Source organism: Oryctolagus cuniculus, chromosome 11 (genome assembly GCF_964237555.1).
Source record: "Oryctolagus cuniculus chromosome 11, mOryCun1.1, whole genome shotgun sequence".
Lineage (NCBI taxonomy): Eukaryota > Metazoa > Chordata > Mammalia > Lagomorpha > Leporidae > Oryctolagus > Oryctolagus cuniculus.
Window position 1 is genome coordinate 54,163,207 of NC_091442.1, and position 26,054 is coordinate 54,189,260.

Here is a 26,054-nt window from a genome sequence, read left to right on the forward strand (position 1 = left end):
ATTACAATCCAGTTCCCTGCTAACATACGTAACTAAGAAAGCAGTGGAGGCCGGTGCCGTGGCTCAATAGACTAATCCTCCGCCTGCGGCGCCAGCACCCCGGGTTCTAGTCCCGGTTGGGGCGCCGGATTCTGTCCCGGTTGCCCCTCTTCCAGGCCAGCTCTCTGCTGTGGCCCGGGAGTGCAGTAGAGGATGGCCCAAGTACTTGGGCCCTGCACCTGCATGGGAGACCAGGAGAAGCACCTGGCTCCTGGCTTCGGAACAATGCAGTGCGCCAGCTGTGGTGCGCCGGCCGTAGTGGCCATTGGAGGGTGAACCAACAGAAAAAGGAAGACCTTTCTCTCTGTCTCTCTCACTGTCCACTCTGCCTGTCAAAAAAAAAAAAAAAGCAGTGGAAAATGTCCCAAGTCCTTGGGCCCCTGCCACTTATGTGGGAGAGCCAGAGGAAGCTCTTAGCCTCGGACTCCTGGCTTCAGCCTGACCTAGCCTTGGTTTTGCAGTCATTCGGGGAATGAATCAGCAGATGGAAGATCTGTCTCTATCTCTCCCTCTAACTCTGACTTTCCACTTCCGATCCAGCTCTTGGCTATGGCCTGGGAAAGATAGTCCAAGTCTTTGGGCCCCTGCACTCACATGAGAGACCTGGAAAAAGCTCCAGGCACCAGGCTTCAGATCAGCCCAGCTCTGACCACTGCGGCTATTTGGGGAGTGAACCAGCAGTTGGAAGACCTCTCTCTCTTTGCCTCTGTCTCTCTGTAACTCTGCCTTTCAAATAAATAAATCAATCTTTTAAAAAATCAGCATAACTTCTTTGGCTTGCAATTTGTCAGTACTGATATTAAAAACCTTAAAATGCTCACACCTTTACCTGCTACAGTGAATTTTAGCCTGAAGGATTTCTATAAAAGAGTGTTCTTTGTAGAAGCACTTGAGTAAAGAAAAACTGAGGGGCTGGTGTTGTGGCTTAGCAGGTTAAGCTGCTGTTTGCGACACTGGAATCCCATATGAGCACTGGTTCATGTCCTGGCCGCTCCACTTCCACTCCAGTTCCTTGCTAATGGCCTAGGAAAGGCAGCAGAGGATGGCCCAAGTGTCTGGGCCCCCTTCCACTTGCATGGGAGACCTGGAGGAAGCTCCTGGCTTCAGCCTGGCCTTGCAGCCATTTGGGAAGTACACCAGTGGATGGAGGGTCTCTTTGTCTCTCCCTCTCTCTGTAGTTCTGACATCCAAGTAAATAAATAAATCTTAAAAACAAACAAAAGGAGGAGCCATCTATTCCTGTCAAACTTATTATCCTGTCCTTAGAGACAGTAGGTTTTTTTTTTTTTAAGATTTTATTTATTTATTTGAGAGAGTTATAGACAGAGAGGGAGAGACAGAAAGATCTTCAATCTGCTGGTTCTCTCCCCAGATGACCACAACAGTCAGAGCTATGCTAATCGGAAGCCAGAAGCCAGGAGGTTCTTCTGGGTCTCACACATGGGTGCAGCGGCCCAGGGACTTGGGCCATCTTCCACTACTTTCCCAGGCCAAAGCAGAGAGCTGGATGGGAAGAGGAGCAGCTGGGTCTTGAACGGCGCCCAGATGGGATTCCGGCGCTGCAGGTGGAAGCTTAGCGTACTATGCCACAGTGCAAGCTCCTAGAGACAGTAGTTTCAAGGAAATTGAACCAAGAGTTAGAAAATGTCACCATAAATATGGTGAAACTATCTCTTTGGACATATAGAACCTTTTGTTTTACTTACCGATTTACTATCAGAAACAGAAATCCCATGCCACTTAACCCTATAAATGCTGTAAAACAAAATAAAATGTATAAATTGGTTAAATTTATTTGCCCCATGGCAGATCAATCATCCAGATTCAAATTCTTACATCTCTAATATTGAGAGGGCCACTATATTAAAAGTATCTGAAACAGAGAAAAAAAGAAAAGCAAACACCTGTCATTTCACTTTGCACAGTAACTTCAGAGCCTCACCAGGAAATGCCTTGGAGTCTCTTTTATAAAGTAAAAATGAAAACTAAAGTGAGAATTCTTCACTCACTCTGACACAGAATAACTAACATTTAGGGAATACTTAGCTTATCTTTATAATAATCTGTTAAATACTATTATCATCCACATTTTAGAGTTAGGACAGTTACTTTAACTGATCAAGGTTACAAAGCTCAAAAAAATGGAACTAGGATTTGAGCTACTTTAGAGAGTCCATGCCACTGTACTACAGGTGCCACAGAGGAAAATTTGAAGACAGTTCATCATAAACTACACAAGGAACTTTATAAATCTCTTCTCCAAGCCTAATGGTTCCTGATCCCCATTTTCCCTAGAATGGTTAATGACCCAGAAGAAATGGATACAGAAAATAGACACCAGATAAGAACTATGACACCCAGGGCAGAAGTCAATTCAAATCTGCAATGATTTCTATACCAGGGCCAAGGTACATCTAATTTCTAGTTAAAGATAATATTCACGGTATGCAATATAATTCAATCTCCATCACAAAACTCGTATCCTAATCACAAATTATGTTATGTGCAAGGTCTGCGATGGCAATGACCTTGCTATGGCTCACTGTTCTCTTTACCCTGAGCAGTGAATGACTAGAAATAAAATTTCTTGAATGAACTAATGAATTAACATATGCTACATTAGTGTTTCTTAAAGTCTACTGTGTGTAAGAATCATCCAGGAATCTGGACAGAGTGCAGATTCTGAGTCAGAAATTCAGGGTAGGGGCAAAGAGCTAGTATTTTGATCACACTGGAATAGCAAGGTAACCAGACCACCCCACGGTATTTTCTCCAGGCTCTCCAACTATTGTGGGCATTTGGGAAGTGAACCAGTGCATGGGGACTCGCTCAATCCACCTTGCTTTCTGTCTCTCAGATAAATTTCCAAACAACTGTTATTAGATATAGTTTAGATAGTCCTCAAAATATTAAGCCATTACTACATTTAGTCACCTCAAATATAAGTATTTAAATATCGAAATAATCCTTTTCAAGAAAGGGTACATTTTTATTCCTAGTGTGCATTATCAAGCTAGCAAACCTGGTACTTTAAAATCTAAGTGTTGAGAAAACAGAACTTCTCTTCCATATGTATACAGGAGAACAGCAGCTCAGATATCTAGTGCTTCAGCACCAGATACTTTTCTAAGTGTTCCGCCTTAACTGTCATTTCTCTCTAACAACCCTATGATATTTAAATATTATCCTCATATATTGATATTATCCTCACTTTACAGATAAGGAAACTGAGAAACAGAGATTATACAACTTGCCTAAGGTACCATAGTCTAAGTAGAGATTCAGCGTGCCTGCAGTTCAAGTTTTTAAATACTTTTTACGTAACCATGTATATAAATGTATCTTATTATTTAAACAATACCTCCCTATTTTTTTCCTCCACCTCAAAAGGCTGGGAAAAATTCCATTTTACTTATCTTGCTCAACTGCAATTTTTTGTCCTACAAATTTAATTTTCCATAACTAATTCAATAACAAATATTTTAGTAACAACTCAAGTGCACCAAGTTGCTTTGTTATTCCTATGAAAGAAAAAAGTCTGGCCATTGTAAGCACCAGTGAACCTTTGATCTTTTCTGAAAAACCAGAAGTTATCATACAACCCAGAATATTTTTGAGAACTAAACAAGGTGAAACATCTGTTCTAGAAAAAAAGTTAGACACTGTGACCACCCAGGGCAAAACAGGAGGTACTGTCCACCTTACTTGATTTGTAGTAATTAGCATGAAATACCAACCAACTATGCGCTACATAAACCATATCACTCCTGACTTTTCTGCACTGACAAGAAAATCGTTTTCTCTCCCCTCAGTAATACATAAACTCAACAGAGTTAATTAATGGCTCACCGCTGGAGTCTGGTTTTAACACCTGTACTTCATACCCTACACCTAGGAATAAATACTCATCTATCTAAAATATTCCTCTGTCTGGTTAGAGCCAGTGTTTATCAATGCAGAGATAGGCTATGAACCACAGACTGCACCACCTGACCTGACAAGGAACAGATGAAACGAAAAGGTGAGGATGTGACACTTAAACATCTCTTTTTATTTACTTAGACTTTTACATTAGAAAATTTTTCTTCAGAAACTAAGTGTCTATTTGCAATTTATCATATGAATTCCCTTAAATCTTAAAAAATGTATTTTTAACATATTACAATCTTCATTCTTGTTTTAAAAGTTTTATCTGTGCAACCAAAAACATACTCTTCAACAATAAAGATTATTTAATTTGTTTGGCTTGCCCCAGAGTAAACTAATTTAACAAGGCTGGGATGAGAACGCGAAATCAATCATTCTACATTTATTTAAGTCAGCTCCACCTCACAGTAGTTTTTCAATTATCAGTGCTACTATCATAAGAGTTCAATAAACTTTCCAGAAATCTATACAACAGACGGCATAGATTTCAGTGGTTTTTGGAAGGTAACTACATATATACTAAAATAAATAAATGAATGAATAAATTCCATGATAGCTAAGAAGATGAAATGATAGAGTATATCAAGCCCTTACCTACACAGAATCACAAGGCTTAACGCATAAACACCATCAACAACACAAATACAAACTAACTCAACTCATGTCAGAAGACGTTATTCTTCTCAAATTACAGATAGGAACTTAAACATCAAGGAATTCTGTCACCTGCTTCAGGCTCTACAGCTAACAGTTAAACCTAAGATTCCAATATCCTCACAGAAAATAACTGCATAATATAAAACATTAATGGTGTTTTTAAAAAGATTGGAAATTTATCTCAAGTAGGAAACTTTGGCAAAGTTTAAGCAAAGTACAGATTATAGGAATGATAAATCAAAATGCTATAAACATCACCAGAGCCAAAGGTTCATTTCTATTTTAAGGATTTTCAGGTCAGAAATCGTTTTTACAACTTCACAATGGTTTTCTCAGCATCCTCCATTTTCTACTCCAAGGCAACATAGATCCAGATGCCACTTCTTGTTCTTCTATTTTTTAAAGATTTAATTATTTGAGATGCAGAATTACAGGGAGAGAGGAGAAGAAGAGACTGAGAGAGATCATCCACTGGTTCACTCTCAAATGGCCAAAGTGGCTGGAGTTGAGTTAGGCCAAAGTCAGGGGCCAGGAGCTTCATCTGGGTCTCCTACATGGGAGACCAAGTACTTAGGACACCTTCTGCTACCTTCCCAAGTGCATCAGTTGAGACTTAAACCAGCTCCCATGTGGGATACCAGTGTCACAGGTAGCAGCTTAACCTGCTGTGTCACAACACTGGCCGCCCTCCACCCCTTACCCCTGCCACTCCATTTTTGACTAGAGTCAGAATCTAATTTGAGCTCCAAGGAAGAAGACCAAAAGTATGGATTTCAACTGTTCATGGCTAATATAAAGGACTATTTCCAATAGCTGTGAAGAAACACGGGGCTGGCAAATAACTCAAATTTAAATGGATGGAAACACAAAGTAGTTTATTATCAATAATTCTAGCTATTGGTTTTTTACATATTGTAATCTGAAGCATTATTAATACTTTCATATTTTTATCATTTCTGAGCATTTTATTTCACTTTTCACTTTTTTCTTTCAGTCCATTACAGCTATTACTTGCCAATGTTTTTATTTATTCTTAAGTCTACATATAGCTCCAATGTTTCCATATAAAATCATTCAAAAACTAGTCATCTATTCACTTATTCATAATAACATTTCTTATCAATCATTTCATAATTTCTTTATATACTTTCTTCCTATTTCTTCTAAAAATTCATCTTCAGTCAGTGGTATCTAATAACTTTTTATACAAGTAACTATTTAAACTAATGGGGAAAAAAACTTATGCTCTATACTTGGGGTAAAAGGCACATCACTATCTACAATTAACATAAAGTTAATGAAAAAATATCTATGCAAATATTTCATATCTTATTTCAGAGTCTAAAGCTAACCTAAAATTTAAAATGCTATAATATATATCTAAAAGAGCAGAAAACTTTAAAGTCAGACAAAATTATTTTTTAAATTATGCAAAATTAAGATAGTGGTGAGGGATCAGCTTTGTAAGACAAAGAATCCTAGAGATGGGTGGTGGTAAGGACTGCATGTTAATATACCTGAAACTACTACTGAATTGTGTATTTAAAAATAGTTTAGACTGGGGCTGGCACTGTGGCACAGCAGGTTAAAGCCCTGGCCTGAAGCGCCAGCATCCCATATGGGCACCGGTTCTAGTCCCGGCTGCTCCACTTCCAATCCAGCTCTCTGCTATGGCCTGGGATAGCAGCAGATGGCCCAGGTCCTTGGGCCGCTGCACCCACGTGGGAGACCCGGAAGAAGCTCCTGGCTCCTGACTTTGGATTGGTGCAGCTCCAGCCATTTTGGCCACCTGGGGAGTGAACCAGCAGATGGAAGACGTCTCTCTCTGTCTCTACCTCTCTCTGTAACTTTGTCTTTCAAATAAATAAAAAATAAATCTTTAAAAAAAGTTTAGATTATAAATTTTAGTTTGTATATTATAAATAAAAATCATTTTAAAAATTGTATAAGTGCTATTTAAGCATCCTACAGTACCAAAGTCACTGCTATCTAAATATTCATTTTTGAGGGAAAAAACTCAAATACAGACAGACACCCAATTTTATAGTCATTAAAACACTTGGCAAACAACTAAAGCAAGCACAACTGGCTGATAATACTGGGGGGGGGGGGGGCGGAATAGTGTGAAAAATAAACAAAATGTTAATCACAAAATAATGGGAAAAAATTTCCATTTCCCTCCTTGGGCTCAAAAATCTAAATAACGCAGTAACACTGAGATGAAAGATTCACACAGCCATTTCAAACCTACAGAATTTGTTGTAAAGGAATTTTGAGAGGTCATTTTTGACAACTCTGTGCATTATCTAACCTTATTATGTCTTCCCAAAGACAGATATTGTTTATGTCTGCTTCAAAAAATAAGTGGCCAAAAAAAAAAAAATCCATGATAAACTACTGAAGTCTGGAAGACCAAGTTATAAAAAGCTATATTTCATATTTGAAACAGAATTTGTCTGCCTGTAGATATCTATTGCATTATAACTAGATGGCTTCAAGAGTTGTCAATTCCAGCATTCATTAGCTATATAAAGTTGGGCAAGTTCTAGTTCTCAGTGCCTTAGTTTCCTTATCTTTAAAATGAGGACAGTAATACTTAATAGAGATACTGCAAGGTTTGAGTAGATATATATATAACTGTATATGTATACATTGGAAAATATCTAATGTGTCTGATACACAGTTAAGCACCATAGATACATATATCCCTATTACTGCATTATCATTACTAAAAGAACTTTAAAAAAAGTTTATGGGAAAAAGGAATTGAAAGTTTATTTCAGTGCAAAATAATTATGGAATCCATATGCAGCCATTAATAATATACATTTTCTATGAACTTTCTGAAGACCTGTCTTATTATCTCTATGCCACTGATTCCAGTTATAAAATAGTTAGGTTGGGGTCTTTCCACAAAAGGATCCATGAATAAAAGGCTTTGAACACAACTATGGAAGATTCAGATACTAGATTAACCCTGTCAAGTATGATCCACAAACAACTTGGCGTAGTAAAGCAGTTCCTAATCTCTTCTGTGATGCAGACCTATTCAGTACTCCAATTAATCTATGAATCGCCTCTCAGAATGTGTTTAAGGATTTCATAAATACACAAGGTAGCAAAGCAAATGAGTTATACTGAAAGTCATCAAAATATTTTAAATTTTCTAACAATCATGAACATACTTTACTAATGTATAAAATAACAAGGAATAATGAACATAAATATTTCAGGACATCTACAAGAACTAATGAGTGGACTTCAAAAAGTTCATGGAACAACAGAATTATAAATTTATTTTGCTGCAAAACGTTTTGAAATTTATGATAGTTTTTATTAACATACATTGCCATGAACTTTTTGAAGCACTCTCATATGATATAAAAATACGTTATTTCTTTTAGTGCCAAGGTCAGACTGTTGCCCCCACTGAAATTTAAAGAATTTCCAATTTTTTTCCCATCTGGATTTCAGTTGTAAACTGGTGAAAATAAACAGGAAATTTTTTTCCTCATAACCAAACTCATGTATTTCCTCAATTGTATCCAAGGACTCAGATTAATAACCCTGGCTTAGGGGAATGCACAAAAATAAGCTTTGGAGCAACAGACTTGTGTTCTAGAAACCAGACTTCAGACTTTAGTCTCCACATTATTTACACTTGAAAGACCTTGGATACCTAACTTCTGAGCTGTAATTCATCATTAAGAAAAATTCCTTATCGTGAGGTTATAGGAATCAAATATCAGTTAACAAAATACCAAATGACCAATGTGGTTTTTCTCAAATCTACTTATTGAAAAAGTATATATAGAGAGAGTGAGAGGAAGAGAGAGAGAGAGAGAAGCAGACAGACACAGAATTCCCACCAGCTAGGTCACTCCCCGAATGGCTGCAACGGTCAGTCCTGAGCTAGGGCCAGAGTCAAGACAGTAGAAGCTCCATACAGGTCTCATAACATGGACAGCAGGGACCCAACTAATTGAGCCATCACTTGCTGCCTCCCAGGGTCTGCACTGGTAGGAAGCTGGAATCTAGAACCAGCTCCTCTCTTGTGGAATGCAAGAATTGTAACTGCTGGGTCAAATGCTTTCCCCTCAATGTGTTGATTTCAACATCATGTCTTATATTCAACCCTCAATATTTAGTAACATTGCTAATTTCCAATGAAACTTATTACTAGAAAAATAAAGAATGACATACTGACTCAGAGAAAATGCTTAACAAAGATATTAACTTTAAAAAATAGTTTAGTGAGAGATATGGTAGAGTTAGTCTAAACTGGTTGTCAGATAGGTCTGAATTGCTAAAAGCCTGTTCACGATTTGACCAGAATGACCTTGATCTAAATTCCTTTTACTAAGTTACTTAACTTCTTGGACTCTCTTTTCTTATGTGTAAAAAGGTTGCAATGTTGCTCCAGAGGCAGGAAAGGATCTAATTTAAATATCCAAGAAATGGAGCCATTACTTAAGTTCACATCTCAATTAAGCCAAGGACCGAATTTCGAGATCAAAAGTTTTTCCTGGAACTCATGGCTATAAATCAAACTTTACAATCTTTCTTTTACCTGGCAAAACACATATGTATGTAAAATATGCAGTATTTGTATGGCATAATATTTCCCAAAACAAATCGACACTGTTTAAAATCACCTCATTTCTTACTCTAGCGAAAGGAAACGAGGATGTAAAAAATGGTAAACAAAGGATGCACTAATTTTAATCTTTTTGAGTTGTCTGGAATATCCCAACGAATACTTATTATTAACGCTGGAAATACTGTAACATAGCAGTGTCTTTTGAAGATCTCAAATCTATCAGCTACACAATGCCAGCTACAGAAAAAAATAAAATAAAGTCACTTATTAACTTTATGCCGGAAGACTCTGGGATAAGATTTCGTCCCCAGCACCAGGAAAAACCCACCACAGATTGTCCCAGCTCCCGCGTCCATTATACAACCTGCAAATTCCTTCCCTCATTGAAAAAGATTCTTTTTATGGGCATAGTTGATAAATGCCAAGTTGCGAAGTTTGCAGCTTTGCTGGTTTGACGTTTTCACAATGTAAGAACAATATGATCTGGAATCTACTCAAAGCACTGACCAGGCAGTCAGCTGATGCTCACTGCACACAAGACAAGGGCAGAAATAACAGAAACTCAACTTCGTATTTTGGGGATGGCCGGTACCCGGCTGCCTAGAAAACTAAACCAGGAACACAGCAGACGTGCCAGTGACAAGTCATTAAAAAAAAAAAAAAAAGTTATTTCCATTGTCCAAAACAGCAATATCCAGACCCGGCTTTTCCCCGGACTAAAGTTTCTTTCATTCTTGGAATTTTCCTTGTCATCGAGCGTTTTAATCGGCTCACGGAATCAACCCCCCCATCCCCCCATCATCACGCAGCCGCCGCCTGAGTAACTTTTACAAAAGGTCAAAGCGGTGCCTTTCAAGGCTTCCAAACCCTATGGTGGCGTCTCCTCGCTTCGCAGAAACTCGCCTGGACTCACAGAACGTTCCAGAGACCCAGGGACGGGGATCGGACAAAACCTGGCGGCGGGGTGAGGGGTGGTGGTGGCTAAGCAGCAGCTTTCAGTTTTCTTCCCATCCACCCACCCCACCCCCCCAAAAAAAAACACAAAACACAACACTTGCAACCGCTTCTCGCCTTCGCTCTGCGCGGCCCCCACATGTTGCCGACCTCCGTCCCCGAGGGCCCCGCGAGGCCTCGCTGCACCCGCACAGCGCGCCCACCTGATCGCCCTTTTCTCCCGCAGACTCCGCCCTCCTCCCCGCCCCCACCCCGCCCGTTCGCCTCCCCACCGGGAGACCCATATGGGACACCTTCCCCTTCCTCGGAGCCGCACCGGGGAGGCCCCTCGGGGCTCCAACCTCCCATCCTCCCCACCCGACCCCGGCTGCGACCACCGGCCCCGCTCCCCACCACCCCCGGCGTGGAGCGGGCGCGCGGAGGGCCGCCGGCGGCCCGCACGGCCCAGGTGCTGTGTCAGCCTGTCGGCCGGTGCCGCGGCGCCTGGGGCCTGGAAAGTCACATGGCGCTCGGGGACCCGGCCGGCGCCTCCACACACCCCTGCTTCTCCTCAGAGCAGGCCCCAGGACGACCGGATCCACTCACCTCCACGAAGAGCAACATGTCTCCCTCCGCTCGGCTCGATCGTTCCCGCCGCCGAGACTCCAACCGGCTCACAGGCCCCGAGCCTCAATCCCTAGGATAAGGACACTCGTCTCTCGCCCCTGCACCCGGCAGTGGACCCGGCTCCTCCCCCGCCGTCAGCCGCTTCGGCCTGGCCCGCCCAGTCCCACCTCCCTTGAAACAGCAACTGTTTCCGGTTCGGGAGAAAAATTACTTCCGGGAGAAGAGACAGCCCTCGGGCGCGCTCAACTTTGGCACTGCCTTCTCCAGCGGCCGTGTGGAATGTACCATCCCCTGTTGGGGCAGGGTAGGGGGGACGCCTAGAAGGGAGGCACCATTCTGTGACATGGGGGATGTGTGTGCGTGTGTGTGTGTGTGTGTGTGTGCGCGAAAATCTTAATGACGCAATTGATCGCTTGCCAAACGGAGCGCTACCCAGTTTTCCCAAAGTTCCCAAACTCTAGATCTGGTTAAAAGCCGATCTTGTTGCGAAGTGTCCCGAACAAACGCCCAGCCTTGCCGAAAACGTGGTGGCTCGCAGGACCAGAAAAAAAAAAAATAGAGGCGGGGGGGGGGGGGGAAGCTGTAGCAATTGTGAAATATTCGTGGCAGTTATTGTGTATTAACTGTTTACTATGTGCTTGGCACTGTACAAAACATTTTACGTGAATTGATCTTAAGATAATACTATGCAATCAACTTACTGTCATCAGACCCGTTTTGCAGTCGAAAAAGCCCTTAGGCACACCTGCAGAGAACTGGGAGCCCCAGGCTCCCGATCAATCTACTGTTACTTCACATCTCGGACTAATAGAACACCACTTAATAATCTTTGGTCTGGACAGTCTCGTCGTGATGTTCTGTCATCAAGTCACATGACTGACATACAAGCAAAACTGGTTTTTAAAAATATGTTTATAAGTATTTGTGCGATTATCCAAACTCCCTGTTCAGCTGTAATGCGGCAGAGTTTATCCCGCTTCTACGTCCGAGTTTAGACACTCATCTTTGAAATAATCATCTTGAGCTTTTCCAACCGACTCCCCCCCCCCCCCCCATTCTGGTATTTTAAACAAGCTTTTGGAGCTGACGGTTTATTTTCATCAGACCTCTGTTACTTGCTCTCAAGACCTTCCTGTTCTGATCCCATGGAATCTCACTTGACCTCAATCCAGGCTTGTCACGCCGTCAGTTACGGAAGCCTCAGCCATCACACGGCTAACATGGATAGATCCAAGACTCCTCAGCCATCACACGGCTAACATGGATAGATCCAAGACTAACTTGGCTCCTCCTTAACTCGCATTACTTCCTACTGATGATTAAACCAGTTTCTTCACATTCCCCCAACACAGAAACTAGTTGACACTCACCTCCAAAGCCATGGCTCAAGCTCTCTTCCTTTTCTGGAAAGCCTTCATTTGTCAATCCACCTCCTCTCTCCATAAGGTTTTCCCAAAGACTCTGCGCCCTACAGCTCTCTTCATGTCCCCCGTCAGTACTTCTGATGTTCTATTTTAATTATTTTTTTTCTGTTTTTTGCAGTTTTTTCACAGGAGCCCTATGAGATTTTCTTCATTTAGGAGAATGATAGTTGCATAATGGTGTTGCAAAGAAATTCTTGTCAGGTTGAAAGAGAGGGAGAAGGACTTTAAAATTGTTTCAAAGCACGTTCATTTTCAGTTGCTGATGGATTCCATGCTGCGTGAGAAATACAAGTAAGAGAGCAAGAGAGTGATAATGCTAAATTAGTTGGCATTTGCAGTAACCAATGAAAGAGCAATAACATTTATTTAAAGATCTCACCACTTAATGTAATTAACAAAATACTTGATAATGTCAAGAAATGCTGGATAATGATGAACAGTTTAATCAGACCTCACATTTATAGGAATAAATAATTTGCCTTCATTGTGGTCCTTTCAGAAAACCTAGTGAACACTTTGAGTAATAGACTTCATTGCGATTTATAGGAGAGGAGGAAGGAGGGTCATGTGGCTGCAGCAGGGGGTAGGGATTGGTCTAGTCATCAAAGAAAATATTCTAGGGCTTGAAACTTTTCCTTAGGGTGAGGATTGTGGAATTATCATGAATCTCCAAATCTCAGAGAGTTTCTATGGAAGGGATGACAAAGAGCATGCCAAATATGAGGAAAACAACAACGAAATCCAACATTTGGTCTTGAGTCTTTCCCAGACTAATGGATGGAGACAAATAATAAATGGTTACATTTCCGTGAGATAAGTAATTGTAATAATAAGTTTGCAAGGGATTTGGGAACATAGAGGAGGGAGTAACTGATGAGATTGAAAAGAGACTGGGAAATATTTAATTAAAGTAATGAATTAATTATTAATATTTAATATCTGGAAGAACTTGAGCTGCAGAGATGCTTAATTTTCTAAGTTCAAAGGGCTCAACTTGGGAAGTTCTTGTAGAGAATTTAAGTTTTAAACTCATGATCTGTATAAAGTTTAAAACCCATAAAACAATACTAAATGGTTTCTCAATACATACACCTGTAGTAAACTACTATAAAAATAGCCTAGACACAAATTCATGATTCTCCTTGCCTCTGGGATGGGACAGAGAGGAAGGAAAGAATCAAGGGAGGACAACAGGGAGATTTTAACTTTATCTCTGATACTTTTCTTTATTTAAAAATATCTAGGGGCCAGCGTTCTGGTGTAAGGGTAGAGCCACTGCCTGCAGTGCAAGCATCCCACATGGGCACCGGTTCCAGATCCGGCTGCTCCACTTCCAATCCAGCTCTCTGCTATGGCCTGGGAAAGCAGTAGAGGATGGCCCAAGTCCTTGGGCTCCTGCACCTGCGTGGGAGACCCAGAAGAAGCACCTGGCTCCTGGCTTTGGATCAGTTCAGCTCTTGCCGTTGCAGCCATCTGGGGAGTGAACCAGCGGATGGAAGACCTCTCTCTCTGCGTCTCCTCTCTGTGTGTAACTCTGACTTTCAAATAAATAAATAAATCTTTTTAAAAAATCAGAAACAAATATGACCAAATGTTAATATTTGTTCATTCTAGGTGTACACAAAGCTATCTATTATTATTATTATTTTTTGACAGGCAGAGTGGACAGTGAAAGAGAGAGACAGAGAGAAAGGTCTTACTTTAGGCCAGCGCCGCGGCTCACTAGGCTAATCCTCCGCCTAGCGGCGCCGGCACACCGGGTTCTAGTCCCGGTTGGGGCGCCGGATTCTGTCCCGGTTGCCCCTCTTCCAGGCCAGCCCTCTGCTGTGGCCAGGGAGTGCAGTGGAGGATGGCCCAGGTGCTTGGGCCCTGCACCCCATGGGAGACCAGGAAAAGCACCTGGCTCCTGGCTCCTGCCATTGGATCAACAACGGCAAAAGGAAGACCTTTCTCTCTGTCTCTCTCTCTCACTGTCCACTCTGCCTGTCACAAAAAAAAAAAAAAAAAAAAAGAAAGAAAGGTCTTCCTTTGCCGTTGGTTCACCCTCCAATGGCCGCCGCGGCTGGCATGCTGTGGCCTGCGCACCGCGCTGATCCGAAGGCAGGAGCCAGGTGCTTTTCCTGGTCTCCCATGGGGTGCAGGGCCCAAGCACCTGGGCCATCCTCCACTGCACTCCCTGGCCACAGCAGAGAGCTGGCCTGGAAGAGGGGCAACTGGGACAGAATCCGGCGCCCCAACCGGGACTAGAACCCGGTGTGCCGGCGCCGCTAGGCGGAGGATTAGCCTAGTGAGCCGCGGCGCCGGCCTATATTACTTTCTGTACTTTTTATGTGAAAAAAATAAATAAATAAAGTTACACAGCCAGTGAAAGCACCCTGTCCTTCCATTGCTCCCGTCTCCCAATCCTTTCACATTTCTGCAATCATGGGAGCTGCCCGGAGCACCCTCTGTTTCCCTTAGAAAGTAGCTGGCTCTGCGGCTTCAAAGCCTTCTTCAGTCAGGTTCCTTGAAAAAACAAGTTAACCGCGCAGGGCAAGGAGTGTGATCTTCATCCAAATACTGTCTCCCAAGTCACTACATGTCTAAGAAAAGTTAAAGGACAGCTCAGGAAGTTGAAACACACGTATATCATCACAGACCTAGACATAGTTAAGAAAAACCCCCCAGGGAGAGAGAAGAACAGGCGTTACATTTAATACTGGATCCTGGACTCAACGCCTGGATTTTAAGCTCATTTCAGCCAGGCTAAGTCTTCTGCTTCATTTAGAGTTCCTGTTGTCTGTTCTTTCCCTGCCTCACACCCCCTTCACCCTTCTACCCTCTGGCATATAGAATGCCTAGCATATAGGGGACGCCCCTTTAAATGATGCTTGAGTCAATGGTAAATGTCATAATGGGGCTAAGGTGACATCAGCAGGGTTGGGAGTCAGTGGTTAGCAACCAGTTAGTTGTGGGCTCAGCCACGACCTCGGGGAGCAGGAAAGCCCTTTTTCTTAGCTCCCCAGTTGATGCATTTGGTAGGAGTTGTTTAGATTATGTGAAAAAGATGAAGTAAATGAAAAATCACCCAAATGCTCAACATTTTTATCAAGATGGAATGTGAGAGAGATGGTGAATCTGAATTAGAAGAAAAGCTCGAGAAGTCCCCCACCGCGAGAACTCAGCCCAGAAATGTGCACACAGCAGTGTCTGTGCTTGAGGCCCCTCCCTTGGGACAGGACACCATCACTGGGAGTGAGCGGACATAGGCCGCTCCAGCCAGACAGGTAGGTAACGATCCAGAAGTTTACAGAGTGCACTTTTAAAAACATATTTATTTTTATTTCTTTGAGAGTCAGAGACAAAGGAACAGACAGATGTCCTGTTAGTTCATTCCCCTATGCCTACACTGCTCTCTCCCTTTGCATTCCCAAATAAAATTCAGAACCAGTCTGTTGAGTTCTACTAAAAAAAAAGACTCTATTATTCTGATGGAAATTATATTAATTTTATTGATAAATTTGAGGGATAATTGAAATCTTTTTTTTATTATTTATTTATTTGAAAGGCAGAGTTACACAGAGAAGGAGAGGCAGAAAGAGAGAGAGGTCTTCCATCCGCTGGTTCACTCCCCAACTGGCTGTTTTCTTCTGGGTCTCCCACAGCGGGTGCAGAGGCCCAAGAACTTGGGCCATCTTTTACTGCTTTCCCAGGTCATAGCACAGAGCTGGATCAGAAGTGGAGCAGCCGGGTCTCAAACCAGGGCCCATATGGGATGCTGGCACTGCAGGTGGCGGCTCTACCCTTACGCCACAGCACCAGCTCCAAGAATTAAAATCTTAACAATATTGAGTATTCTGACTTCTGAACGTACCATATCATTCCATTTATTTTTTTCTCATACATATTTGGTAATTTTCAATATATAGATCTTGTACATTTTGTCAGACTTATCATTACTTATATCATATATTTTGAAAAATATTTATTTATTTGCGAGGTAGAGAGACAGAGAAAAACAGACAACTCCAATATGCTGATTCACTTCTCAAATGCCCACAATGGCCGGGGCTGAGCCAAGGTTGAAGCTGGGACCTGGTTGCTGAATCCAGTTTTCCCACGTAGGTGGCAGAAACCCAATTACTTGAACCATCATTACTGCCTCTTGGGGTCTGCATTGGCAGGAAGCTGCAGCAGCAGCCAGATGCAAAAATCAAATCCAGGTATTCTAACGTGGGATGCAGACATCTTAACTACTAGACCTAAACACTTGCCTCGGCATATCATATTTTTTATACTGTTGTGAATGGTACTGTTTTACAAAAAAAAAAAAAAAAAAGATTTATTTATTTGACAGGCAGAATTACAGAGAGAGGGAAGGAGGGTGGGAGAGAGACAGAAAGATCTTCCATCGGCTGGTTTGCTCCCCAAATAGCCCTAATGGCAGGAGCCCAGGTACTTCGGTCCTCCTCCACCGCTTTCTCAGGAGTACTAGCAGGGAACTGGATTGGAAGTGGAGCTCTATGGGATGCCGGTAAGCATTGCAGGTGGTAGCCTAACCCTTTGCGCCACAACGCTGGCCCCAGTATTGTCTTTTAATTTCAATTTACAATTGTTCACAACCATTATAGGGGAATCCCATAGGTTTTGCCATATTGATTTGTATACTGAAATGAGTTATTAGTCTTCATAGAATTTTTTTCAGATTCATTGGATTGTTTACATATACAGTTCTATCATATGCCAATACAAGCAGTTTTGTCTCTTCCCTTCATATCTCTGTGTTTTTAATTTTTTTTCTTTTTGAATAAGCTAAGGCCACCGTTATATACTTGGGAAAAAAAAGATGAGAACAGATATCTTTGCCTTTTTTTTTTAAAAAAAGATCTGTTTATTTATTTGAAAATCAGAGTTACACAGAGAGAGATCCTCTATCTGCTGTTTCACTCACCAACTGGCTGCAACGGCTGGAGGTGTGACAATCCAAAGCCAGGAGCCGGGAGACTCTTCCAGGTCTCCCACGTGAGTGCAGGGACCCTAGGATTTGGGCCATCTTCTACTGCTTTCCTAGGCCATACCAGAGATCAGAAGTGGAGCAGCTGGGCCTTGAACTGGCGCCCATATGGGATGCCAGCACTGCAGGCGGCAGCAGCAGTACCTGCTATGCCACAGCACTCCCAGCTCCTGACTTCGGATCAGCACAGCTCCAGTCATTGCAGCCATTTGGGGAGTGAACCAGCGGATGGAAGACCTCTCTCTCTGTCTCTCCCTCTCTCTGTCACTCTGCCTCTCTGCAAAGGCACTCTCTGCAGAGCCACAGAAAGCAAGAGGGAGAAGAGAGAGGTCTTCCATCTGCTATTTTACTTCCCAAATGGCTGCAACAGCCAGGGCTGGGTCAGGCTAAAGCTGGGAGCCAAGAGATCCAGCTGGGCCTCCCACAGGGATGGCAGGGGCATATTCCTCTTCTACTGCTTTCCCAGGCACATGAGCAGAAGCAGAGCAACTGGGACTCTTACAGATGCAGTGATCTTGGATGCTGGTGTCACAGGCAGCATCTTAATCCACTACGCTCAATGCCTGACTCAGCATCCTTTTACTTTTTGACACATTTGGGTCCTTATACTTAAAGTGGTTTCTTATGGGAAATACATGAATTGAATCTTTAAAAAATGCAATCTAACAATTTCTGCCTTTTAATTGGCTACTGTATCATTTATATTTGATGCAATTATTGGTTTAGATGCACCATTTTGCTAGATTTTACATTTTCTTAAAAATGTGTTTTATTTATTTGAAAGACAGAGTTACACAGAGAGGGAGAGACAGAGACAGAGAGATAGAGAGAGGGAGAGAGAGAGGTCTTCCATCCATTGGTTCATTCCCCAATTGGCCACAATGGCCAGAGCTACACTGATCTGAAGCCAGGAGCTTCCTCTGGGTCTTCCCATGTGGGTGCAGGAGCCCAAGGACTTGGGCCATCTTCTACTGCTTTCCCAGGCCATAGCAGAGAGCTGGGTCAGAAGTGGAGTAGCCCAGACTTGAACTGGCACCCATATGGGATGCTGGCACTGCAGGCGGCAGCTTTACCCACTGTGCAACAGTGCCGGCCCCTGTATTATACTTCTACATGTGTTATAAACTTCAGGGGCCAGCGCTGTGGTGTAGCAGGTTAAGCCACTAGCTGCAGTGCTGGCATCCCTTAAGGGTGCCGGTTTGAAACCTGGCTGCTCCTCTTCCGATCCAGCTCTCTGCTGGGGTCTGGGAAAGCAGTAGAAGATGGCCCAAGTCCTTGAGCCCCTGCTTGGGAGACCCAGGAGAAGCTCCTGGCTTCTGGCTCCTGGTTCCTGGCTCCTGGCTTCGGATTGGCACAGCTCCAGCCATTGTCGCCAACTGGGGAGTGAACAAGTAGATGGAAGACCTCTCTCCCTTTCTTTCTTTCTCTCTCTCTCTGCCTCTCCTTCTCTCTTTATGTAACTGACTTTCAAGTAAATAAATAAATCTTTAAAAAATAAACTTCATATTTATTACAATTTAATAATTTTTGCTTCAAACAGGTCATGACCTGTTTTAATATTTATTGTGGTAATATATATTATCACAATTATATATATATAAAACATTTACCATTTTTATAAGTTTCAATTATGCAGTTCTGTAGAATTAAGTCCAATTTAGTCCACTTATAGTTTTGTATAACTCTCACTACTCTTTTCAGAACTTTTTCATAAGCCCAACAGAAACTATCTTCATTAAATAATAACTCCCACTTCCTTCTTTTCAGGCCCTAGGAACTTCTTTTCCCTTTTCTGTCAACATCAGTTTGCCCATTCTAGGAAGCTCCTATAAATGGCATCATACAATGATTGCTTTTTGTGTCTGGCATCAAGGTTCACCATGTGGTAGCATAAGTCAGGAGTTAATTAATTTTTGTAGTTCTGGTTTTTTTTAACTCTTATAAAACATACGTAACTTAAAGTTTACCACTCCAACTATTTTACAATGCATTCACACTATTGTGCAGTCATCACCATCATCTACCTCCAGAACTTTTTTCATCTTATTCTAAAACCTGTTTCCATAAAACAGTAACTTCCCACTTTTTCTCCTCCCAGCCCTACTTTCCGTCTCTATAAATTTGCCTATTCCTAGTTTACCATGTAAGTGAAATCGTAAAGTGAACTGCTTTATTTTGTTGATCATGTTTTCAAGGTTCAAAGGTTGAAGATTGTCAGAATTTTTGCTTATTTTAAGGCTGAATAATATTCTGTTGTAAGTATTTATCACATTTTATGTATTCATTCATCTGTTGAGGGATAGTTAAGTTGCTTATACCACTAAGCTATCGTGAATAATGCTGCTTTGACCCTTGAATCTGTCAAGTGTCTGCTTTCAATTCTTCACATATTCACAATTGCGATTGTTGGATCGTTTGGTAATCCTGTGTTTAATTTTTTTGAGAAATGACCAAGCTGTTTTCCATACTGGCTGCTGTTTATATTCCTATCAGCAGGACCCAAGAGTTCCATTTTTTTTACAGTCTCTTACTTTCTTTCTTTTTTTTTTTTTTTTTTTACATATGATAGCCATTCTGATGGGCATAAAGTCATATTTCAATGTGGTTTTTGTTTGCCTTTCCTAATGATGGGTAATGTTAGTCATCTTTTCATGTTTTTGTGGTTTATGTTTATCTTTGGAGAGATTTCTATTTAAGTCCCTGTCCCAATTTTTAATTGGATTTATTACTATTGTGGTTGAGTGTGTAGGTGACAGTGGCCCAACTACTTGGGCCATCTTCTGCTGCTTTCCTAGATGCATTAGGGAGCTGGATCAGAAGTTGAGCAGGTGGGACTGGAACCCATGCAACAATATGGTTTGCTTGTGACAGTCATCAGCTTAACCTACTGTACTATAAGAGCAGAGCTTTCAATAAAAATTCAATTCAATTAATTAATTTATATTAAACTTTTATTTTATTTTATTTGACAGAGATATAGACAGTGAGAGAGAGACAGAGAGAAAGGTCTTCCTTCCATTGGTTCACCCCCCAAATGGCCGCTACGGCCAGCATGCTGTGCCGATCCGAAGCCAGGAGCCAGGTGCTTCTTCCTTGTCTACCATGCGGGTGCAGGAGCCCAAGCACTTGGGCCATCCTCCACTGCCCTCCTGGCCCACAACAGAGAGCTGGACAGGAAGAGGAGCGACAGGGAGAGAACCGGCGCCCATATGAGATGCCGTCGCCACAGGCGGAGGATTAGCCTAGTGAGCCATAGTGCCGGCCCTTTTCTTTATTAAAAAAAAAAAAATCATTTGAAAGGCATAGTTACGGAGAGAGAGAGGAAGAGACAGAGAGGTCTTCGTTCTCTGGTTCACTCCCAAATGGCTGCAATGGCTGGGGCTGGCCAGGCAAAAGCCAGGAGCAAGGAGCTTCATCCCGTTCTCCAATGTGACCCAATGCACCTACTCATCGCTCTCATCAAATAAGGGCAATTGGGGAAGAATTTCAATGAGAAATCATTAGGCTCCTGCCTCACAGTTCTGATTTGGCTTTTTCTGGTTTCTGTTTCCTAATTTAGAAATCTTTAAAGGGAGCCCATGTCTTTTTTATTAGTAATATAAAATGGTTGTATTGGCATGGTAAAAACCCTGGTTTCTCAGATTCCTTAGAGAAGGACTAAATGACTGGTTTCATTGCTTTAAAAAGTGTCTTGAGCTTGATAGACTTTATGTTAGTAATAAAGTTTACATTAAAAAATTTTATTCCGGCCGGTGCCGCGGCTCAATCGGCTAATCCTCCGCCTGTGGCGCCGGCACACCGGGTTCTAGTCCTGGTCAGGGCACCGGATTCTGTCCTGGTCACTCCTCTTCCTGTCCAGCTCTCTGCTGTGGGCCAGGAGGGCAGTGGAGGATGGCCCAAGTGCTTGGGCCCTGCACCCACATGGGAGACCAGGAAAAGCACCTGGCTCCTGGCTTCGGATCAGCGCGGCGTGCCGGCCGCAGCGGCCATTGGGGGGTGAACCAACGGCAAAGGAAGACCTTTCACTCTGTCTCTCTCTCTCACTGTCCACTCTGCCTGTCAAAAAAATAAAAAATAAAATAAAAAATAAAAAAAATTCCATTTTTCCATGAACATTTGAAATTTTTTTATGCGGAAGAGTACTTCAAAAAGTTTGTGGAAAAAATAGAATTAAAAGTTAATTTTATACTTTCATGCTACTAATTAGTAACATTTTCTTTCTTCTTGAAGAAATCCCTTTAGCATTTTTTGGAATATACCACTAATTAACTGCTAGGCTAAACCTCTGATCCTGTCTTGGATTTTTGACAATTTGTCAAGAGAAGGGCTAAGGTTAGTCTATGTCACTGCTTTTGCTTTCTGAGAAAGCTGTGACTCTCCATTTTTGAAGGACAGCTTTGCTGAGTAAATGTTTTCGGTTGGCAGTTATATTCTTTCAGCACTTGGAATATATCATCCCACTGTCTGCTGGCCTGTAAGATTTTGGTTCAGAAATTCACTGGTAGCCTTATCAAATGCCCTTATATGTGGTATGCTCCTTATCTCTTGTTGCTTTCAGATTTCTCTTTCTCACCAAATTAAAATATTTATTTGTTTGAGACACACACACACACACACACACACACAGAGCTTCTCCGTTGGTTCACTCCCCAGATGCCTGCAATGATTGTAGCTGGGCTGGGGCTGAAGCCAGGAGCTGGCAATGCAAGCCAGGTCTCCTATGTGGGAAGCAGGGACTAGATTACTTGAACCCTCACTCTGTCTCCCAGGGTCTGTCTGTATTAGCAGGAAGCTGAAGTCAGGAGCTGGTGCTGGGAATTGACAGCGGCATCTTAATTGCCAGGCTAATAATTCGCTCCTGTCTTGGATTTTTGATTATAACATATTTTGGTACATTTTGATTGAACTAATTGGAGACTTTTGACTTTCCTAAACCTTTTTTTATTTTATTTTATTTTTTATTTATTTACTTATTTTTGACAGGCAGAGTGGACAGTGAGAGGACAGAGAGAAAGATCTTCCTTTGCCGTTGGTTCAGCCTCCAATGGCCACCGCGGCTGGCGCGCTGCGGCCGGCGCACCGCGCTGATCCGAAGGCAAGAGCCAGGTGCTTCTCCTGGTCTCCCATGGGGTGCAGGGCCCAAGCACTTGGGCCATCCTCCACTGCATTCCCTGGCCACAGCAGAGAGCTGGCCTGGAAGAGGGGCAACTGGGACAGAATCCGGCGCCCCGACCGGGACTAGAACCCGATGTGCCGGCGCCGCAAGGTTGAGGATTAGCCTATTGAGCCATGGCGCCGGCCTGACTTTCCTAAACCTTGACATTTATATCTTTTTGTGTGTGTGATCTGGGCTGTTGTCTCCATTTTTTTTTTTTTTTTTTTTTTAGATCTAGTTTATTTATTTGAGGGAGGGAGAACAGAGAGGGAGAAAGAGAAAACATCTTCTGTCTGCTGGTTTGCTCTCCAATGGCCACAACTGCCAGGGCTGAGCCAGGCTGAAGCTAGGAGCCAGGAATTCCATCCTGGTCTCCCATGTAGGGGGTGGGGAGCCAACTACTTGGGGGCCATTATCTGCTACTTTCCCAGGTGCATAAGCAGGGACTTAGATTGGAAGCAGGGCAGCTGGGAGTTGAACCAGTGCTCTGATGTGTGTTTCCAACATCAGAAGTGGCAGCTTAACCCACTGTGCCACAACACTGGTCCCTATATCATTTCTTTAAACAATATTTCTGTCACTTTTTCTCTTTATGTTCCTTCTTTAAGCTCTATATAGTGAAAGTTAAGTCTCCTGATGCTGTTCCTTAAGTCCCATAGAATTTTTTCATTCTTTATCATTCTTTTTCCTTTTTTCTCCTTTGTATTTTTTAAAGATTTATTTATTTATTTGAAAGGCAGAGTTACAGAGCAGCAGAGGCAGAGGGAGAGAGAGGTTTTCCATCCACTGGTTCACTACCCAAATGGCTGCAATGGCTAGAGCTGGGCTGATCTGAAGCCAGGAGCCAGGAGCTTCTTCTGGGTCTCCCACATGGGATCAGGGGTCCAAGGACTTGAGCCATCCTCTACTGCTTTCCCAGGCCATGGCAGAGAGCTGGATCAGCAGTGGAGCAGCCAGGACTTGAACTGGCACCCATATGAGATGCTGGCACTGCAGGCAATGGCTTTACCCCCTATACCACAGCCCTGGCGCCACCTTTGTATATTTTCAAATACCTCATCTTCTGAGTCAAGATTCTTTATCTGCTAGAACAATTCTGTTGATGCTCTTTTTTTTTGTATTTTTCAGCCCATTAATCTATCTTCAGAATTAGTTTTTTAAAAATAATTCACATTACTAAATTTCTCAGTTTTTCATTTATTGTTTTCCTGATTTCATGCATTATTTCTGCTAATAATGAACTTGGCTATGCTTTTTTTTTTTTAGAATTTGACAGGCAGAGTTAGAGGGGGAGAGGGAGAGAGAAAGAGAGAGAGAGAGAGAGAGAATGAATTTTCCATTTGCTGGTTCACTCCCCAAATGGCTGCAGTGGCTGGAGCTCGGTTCATCTGAAGCCATGAGCCAGAAACTTCTGGGTCTCCCCAGAAGCACTTGGGCCATCTTTTACTGCTTTCCCAGGCACTGTAGCAGGGAACTGGATTGGAAGTAGAGAAGCCAAGACTTGAACCAACACCCAAAGGGATGCTGGTACTGCAGGGGTGGCTTTACCCCTTGAAGATCTTTTTGTTGGAGAATGCTTAGAAACCAGGATTTGTGGTTAGGTGTGTTCCTTATTCCTGCAGGAAATATATGGGTGTGCATTAACCTAGGCATATATACACATCTATATTTGTGTGTCTAGTTACCTGTATATATAAATATTTAAAATCTCAACTTTATACTGATACTTCAAATTCCAATCCTGCATCCACAGATTTCATTTTAGTGTTATATTCATTATTTGAAATTTTCTACTCCAATAGTAAGAAAGCCAATTCTTATTTTATACAACATATTATTCATTTTTAGTATACACAAAGTTTCAGAATTACTAATCAATAATCTTATAAGAAACACGTTTACTGATTAATACAAATTTTTATACCAATTGTTTTGCATTTAATTACTCATTGTCCAGTCAAAATACTGTTTTTCAAAGTGGCCATTTCTCTTCCCTATGTGCTTATGGTACTTATTTGCATACAATTAGGCTCAGTGAGTATTTGTATTACATTTTTTTTTTTTTGAGGGGCAGAGTGGACAGTGAGAGAGAGAGAGACAGAGAGAAAGGTCTTCCTTTTGCCGTTGGTTCACCCTCCAATGGCCGCCGCGGCCGGCCGCGCACCGCGCTGATCCGATGGCAGGAGCCAGGAGCCAGGTGCTTTTCCTGGTCTCCCATGGGGTGCAGGGCCCAAGCACCTGGGCCATCCTCCACTGCACTCCCTGGCCACAGCAGAGGGCTGGCCTGGAAGAGGGGCAACCGGGACAGAATCCGGTGCCCCGACCGGGACTAGAACCCGGTGTGCCGGCGCTGCTAGGTGGAGGATTAGCCTAGTGAGCCGCGGCGCCGGCTGTATTACATTTTGAATCATCCTAAATACTTGTTTTAAAAATTTATTGAGGCCGTAAAAATTTATTGAGGCCAGCGCCGTGGCTCACTAGGCTAATCCTCCGCCTAGCAGCGCCGGCACACCGGGTTCTAGTCCCGGTCGGGGCGCCGGATTCTGTCCCCGTTGCCCCTCTTCCAGGCCAGCTCTCTGCTGTGGCCAGGGAGTGCAGTGGAGGATGGCCCAGGTGCTTGGGCCCTGCACCCCATGGGAGACCAGGAGAAGCACCTGGCTCCTGCCATTGGATCAGCGCGGTGTGCCGGCAGCAGCGCGCCGGCCGCGGCGGCCATTGGAGGGTGAACCAACAGCAAAGGAAGACCTTTCTCTCTGTCTCTCTCTCTCTCTGTCCACTCTGCCAGTCCAAAAAAAAAAAAAAATTTATTGAGTATGTGGAATGTATGTGAAACTTGACTGTGGAGATAAAAGTTGTAACTATGCAAAAGATGTGTGTAGAAAAATGTTACTACATCCTCATCTTTGTTATCCCAGTCTCTCTCTCTCTCTCTCTCTTTTTTTTTTTTTTTTTTTTTTTTTTACAATTTACAGATTTATTTACTTACTTGAAAGTCAGAGTTACACAGAGAGAAGGAGAGGCAGAGAGAGAGAGAGGTCTTCCCTCCGATGGTTCACTCCCCAGGTGGCCCAATCAGAAACCAGGAGCCAGGAGCTCCTTCTTGGTCTCCCACACGGGTGCAGGGGCCCAAAGACTTGGGCCATCTTCTACTACTTTCCTGGGCCATAGCAGAGAGCTGGATAGGAAGTGGAGCAGCCAGGGCTTGAACAGGAGTCCATATGGGATGCCGGCGCTTCAGGCTAGGGCGTTAACCCGCTGCGCCCCAGCACCAGCCATCTGTTATCCCATTCTCTCTCTCTTTTTTTTCTTTTCTTTTCTTTTCTTTTCTTTTTTTTCTTTTTTTTTTTTTTCATTTTGACAGGCAGAGTTAGACAGTGAGAGAGAGAGAGAGAGACAGAGAGAAAGATCTTCCTTCCGTTGGTTCATCCCCCAAATGGCTGCTACGGCCAGCGCTGTGCTGATCCCATGCGGGTGCAGGGCCCAAGCACTTGGGCCATCCTCCACTGCCTTCCTGGGCCACAGCAGAGAGCTGGACTGGAAGAGGAGCATCCAAGACTAGAACGCGGCGCCCATATGGGATGCTGGCTCTGAAAGGCAGAGGATTAACCAAGTAGCCATGGTGCTGGCCCTGTTATCCCATTCTCAATCCTTTCCATCCCTTTCACACACACAGACACACACACACACACACACACGTAT

The 26,054-nt window shown here is 42.9% G+C and overlaps 1 protein-coding gene and 1 long non-coding RNA gene across 13 annotated transcripts in view; one reads left to right on the top strand and one right to left on the bottom strand.

The window, feature by feature from the left end:
* The window catches only part of LARP4 (La ribonucleoprotein 4), a 65,791-nt gene extending 53,461 nt beyond the window's left edge, over positions 1 to 12,330 (bottom strand). For 2 of the 12 annotated variants that reach the window (XM_051846279.2, XM_070052238.1), the window contains exon 1: positions 10,763 to 10,963. In XM_051846279.2, the coding sequence (XP_051702239.1) occupies positions 10,763 to 10,780 (18 nt within the window). In that variant the 5' untranslated portion in view covers positions 10,781 to 10,963. Of the gene's footprint in view, positions 1 to 1,729; positions 1,795 to 1,943; positions 10,355 to 10,380; positions 10,416 to 10,762; positions 10,964 to 12,153 lie in introns of those variants that run through there. The other 10 variants (XM_070052233.1, XM_070052237.1, XM_070052232.1 and 7 more) reach the window with 10 other exon arrangements.
* LOC138844349 (uncharacterized) lies at positions 10,972 to 13,789 on the top strand. The gene is made up of 3 exons (XR_011380048.1): positions 10,972 to 11,087; positions 12,326 to 12,498; positions 13,452 to 13,789. It is a non-coding gene; the product is annotated as an uncharacterized lncRNA (long non-coding RNA).
* Positions 13,790 to 26,054: the final 12,265 nt, after the last annotated feature.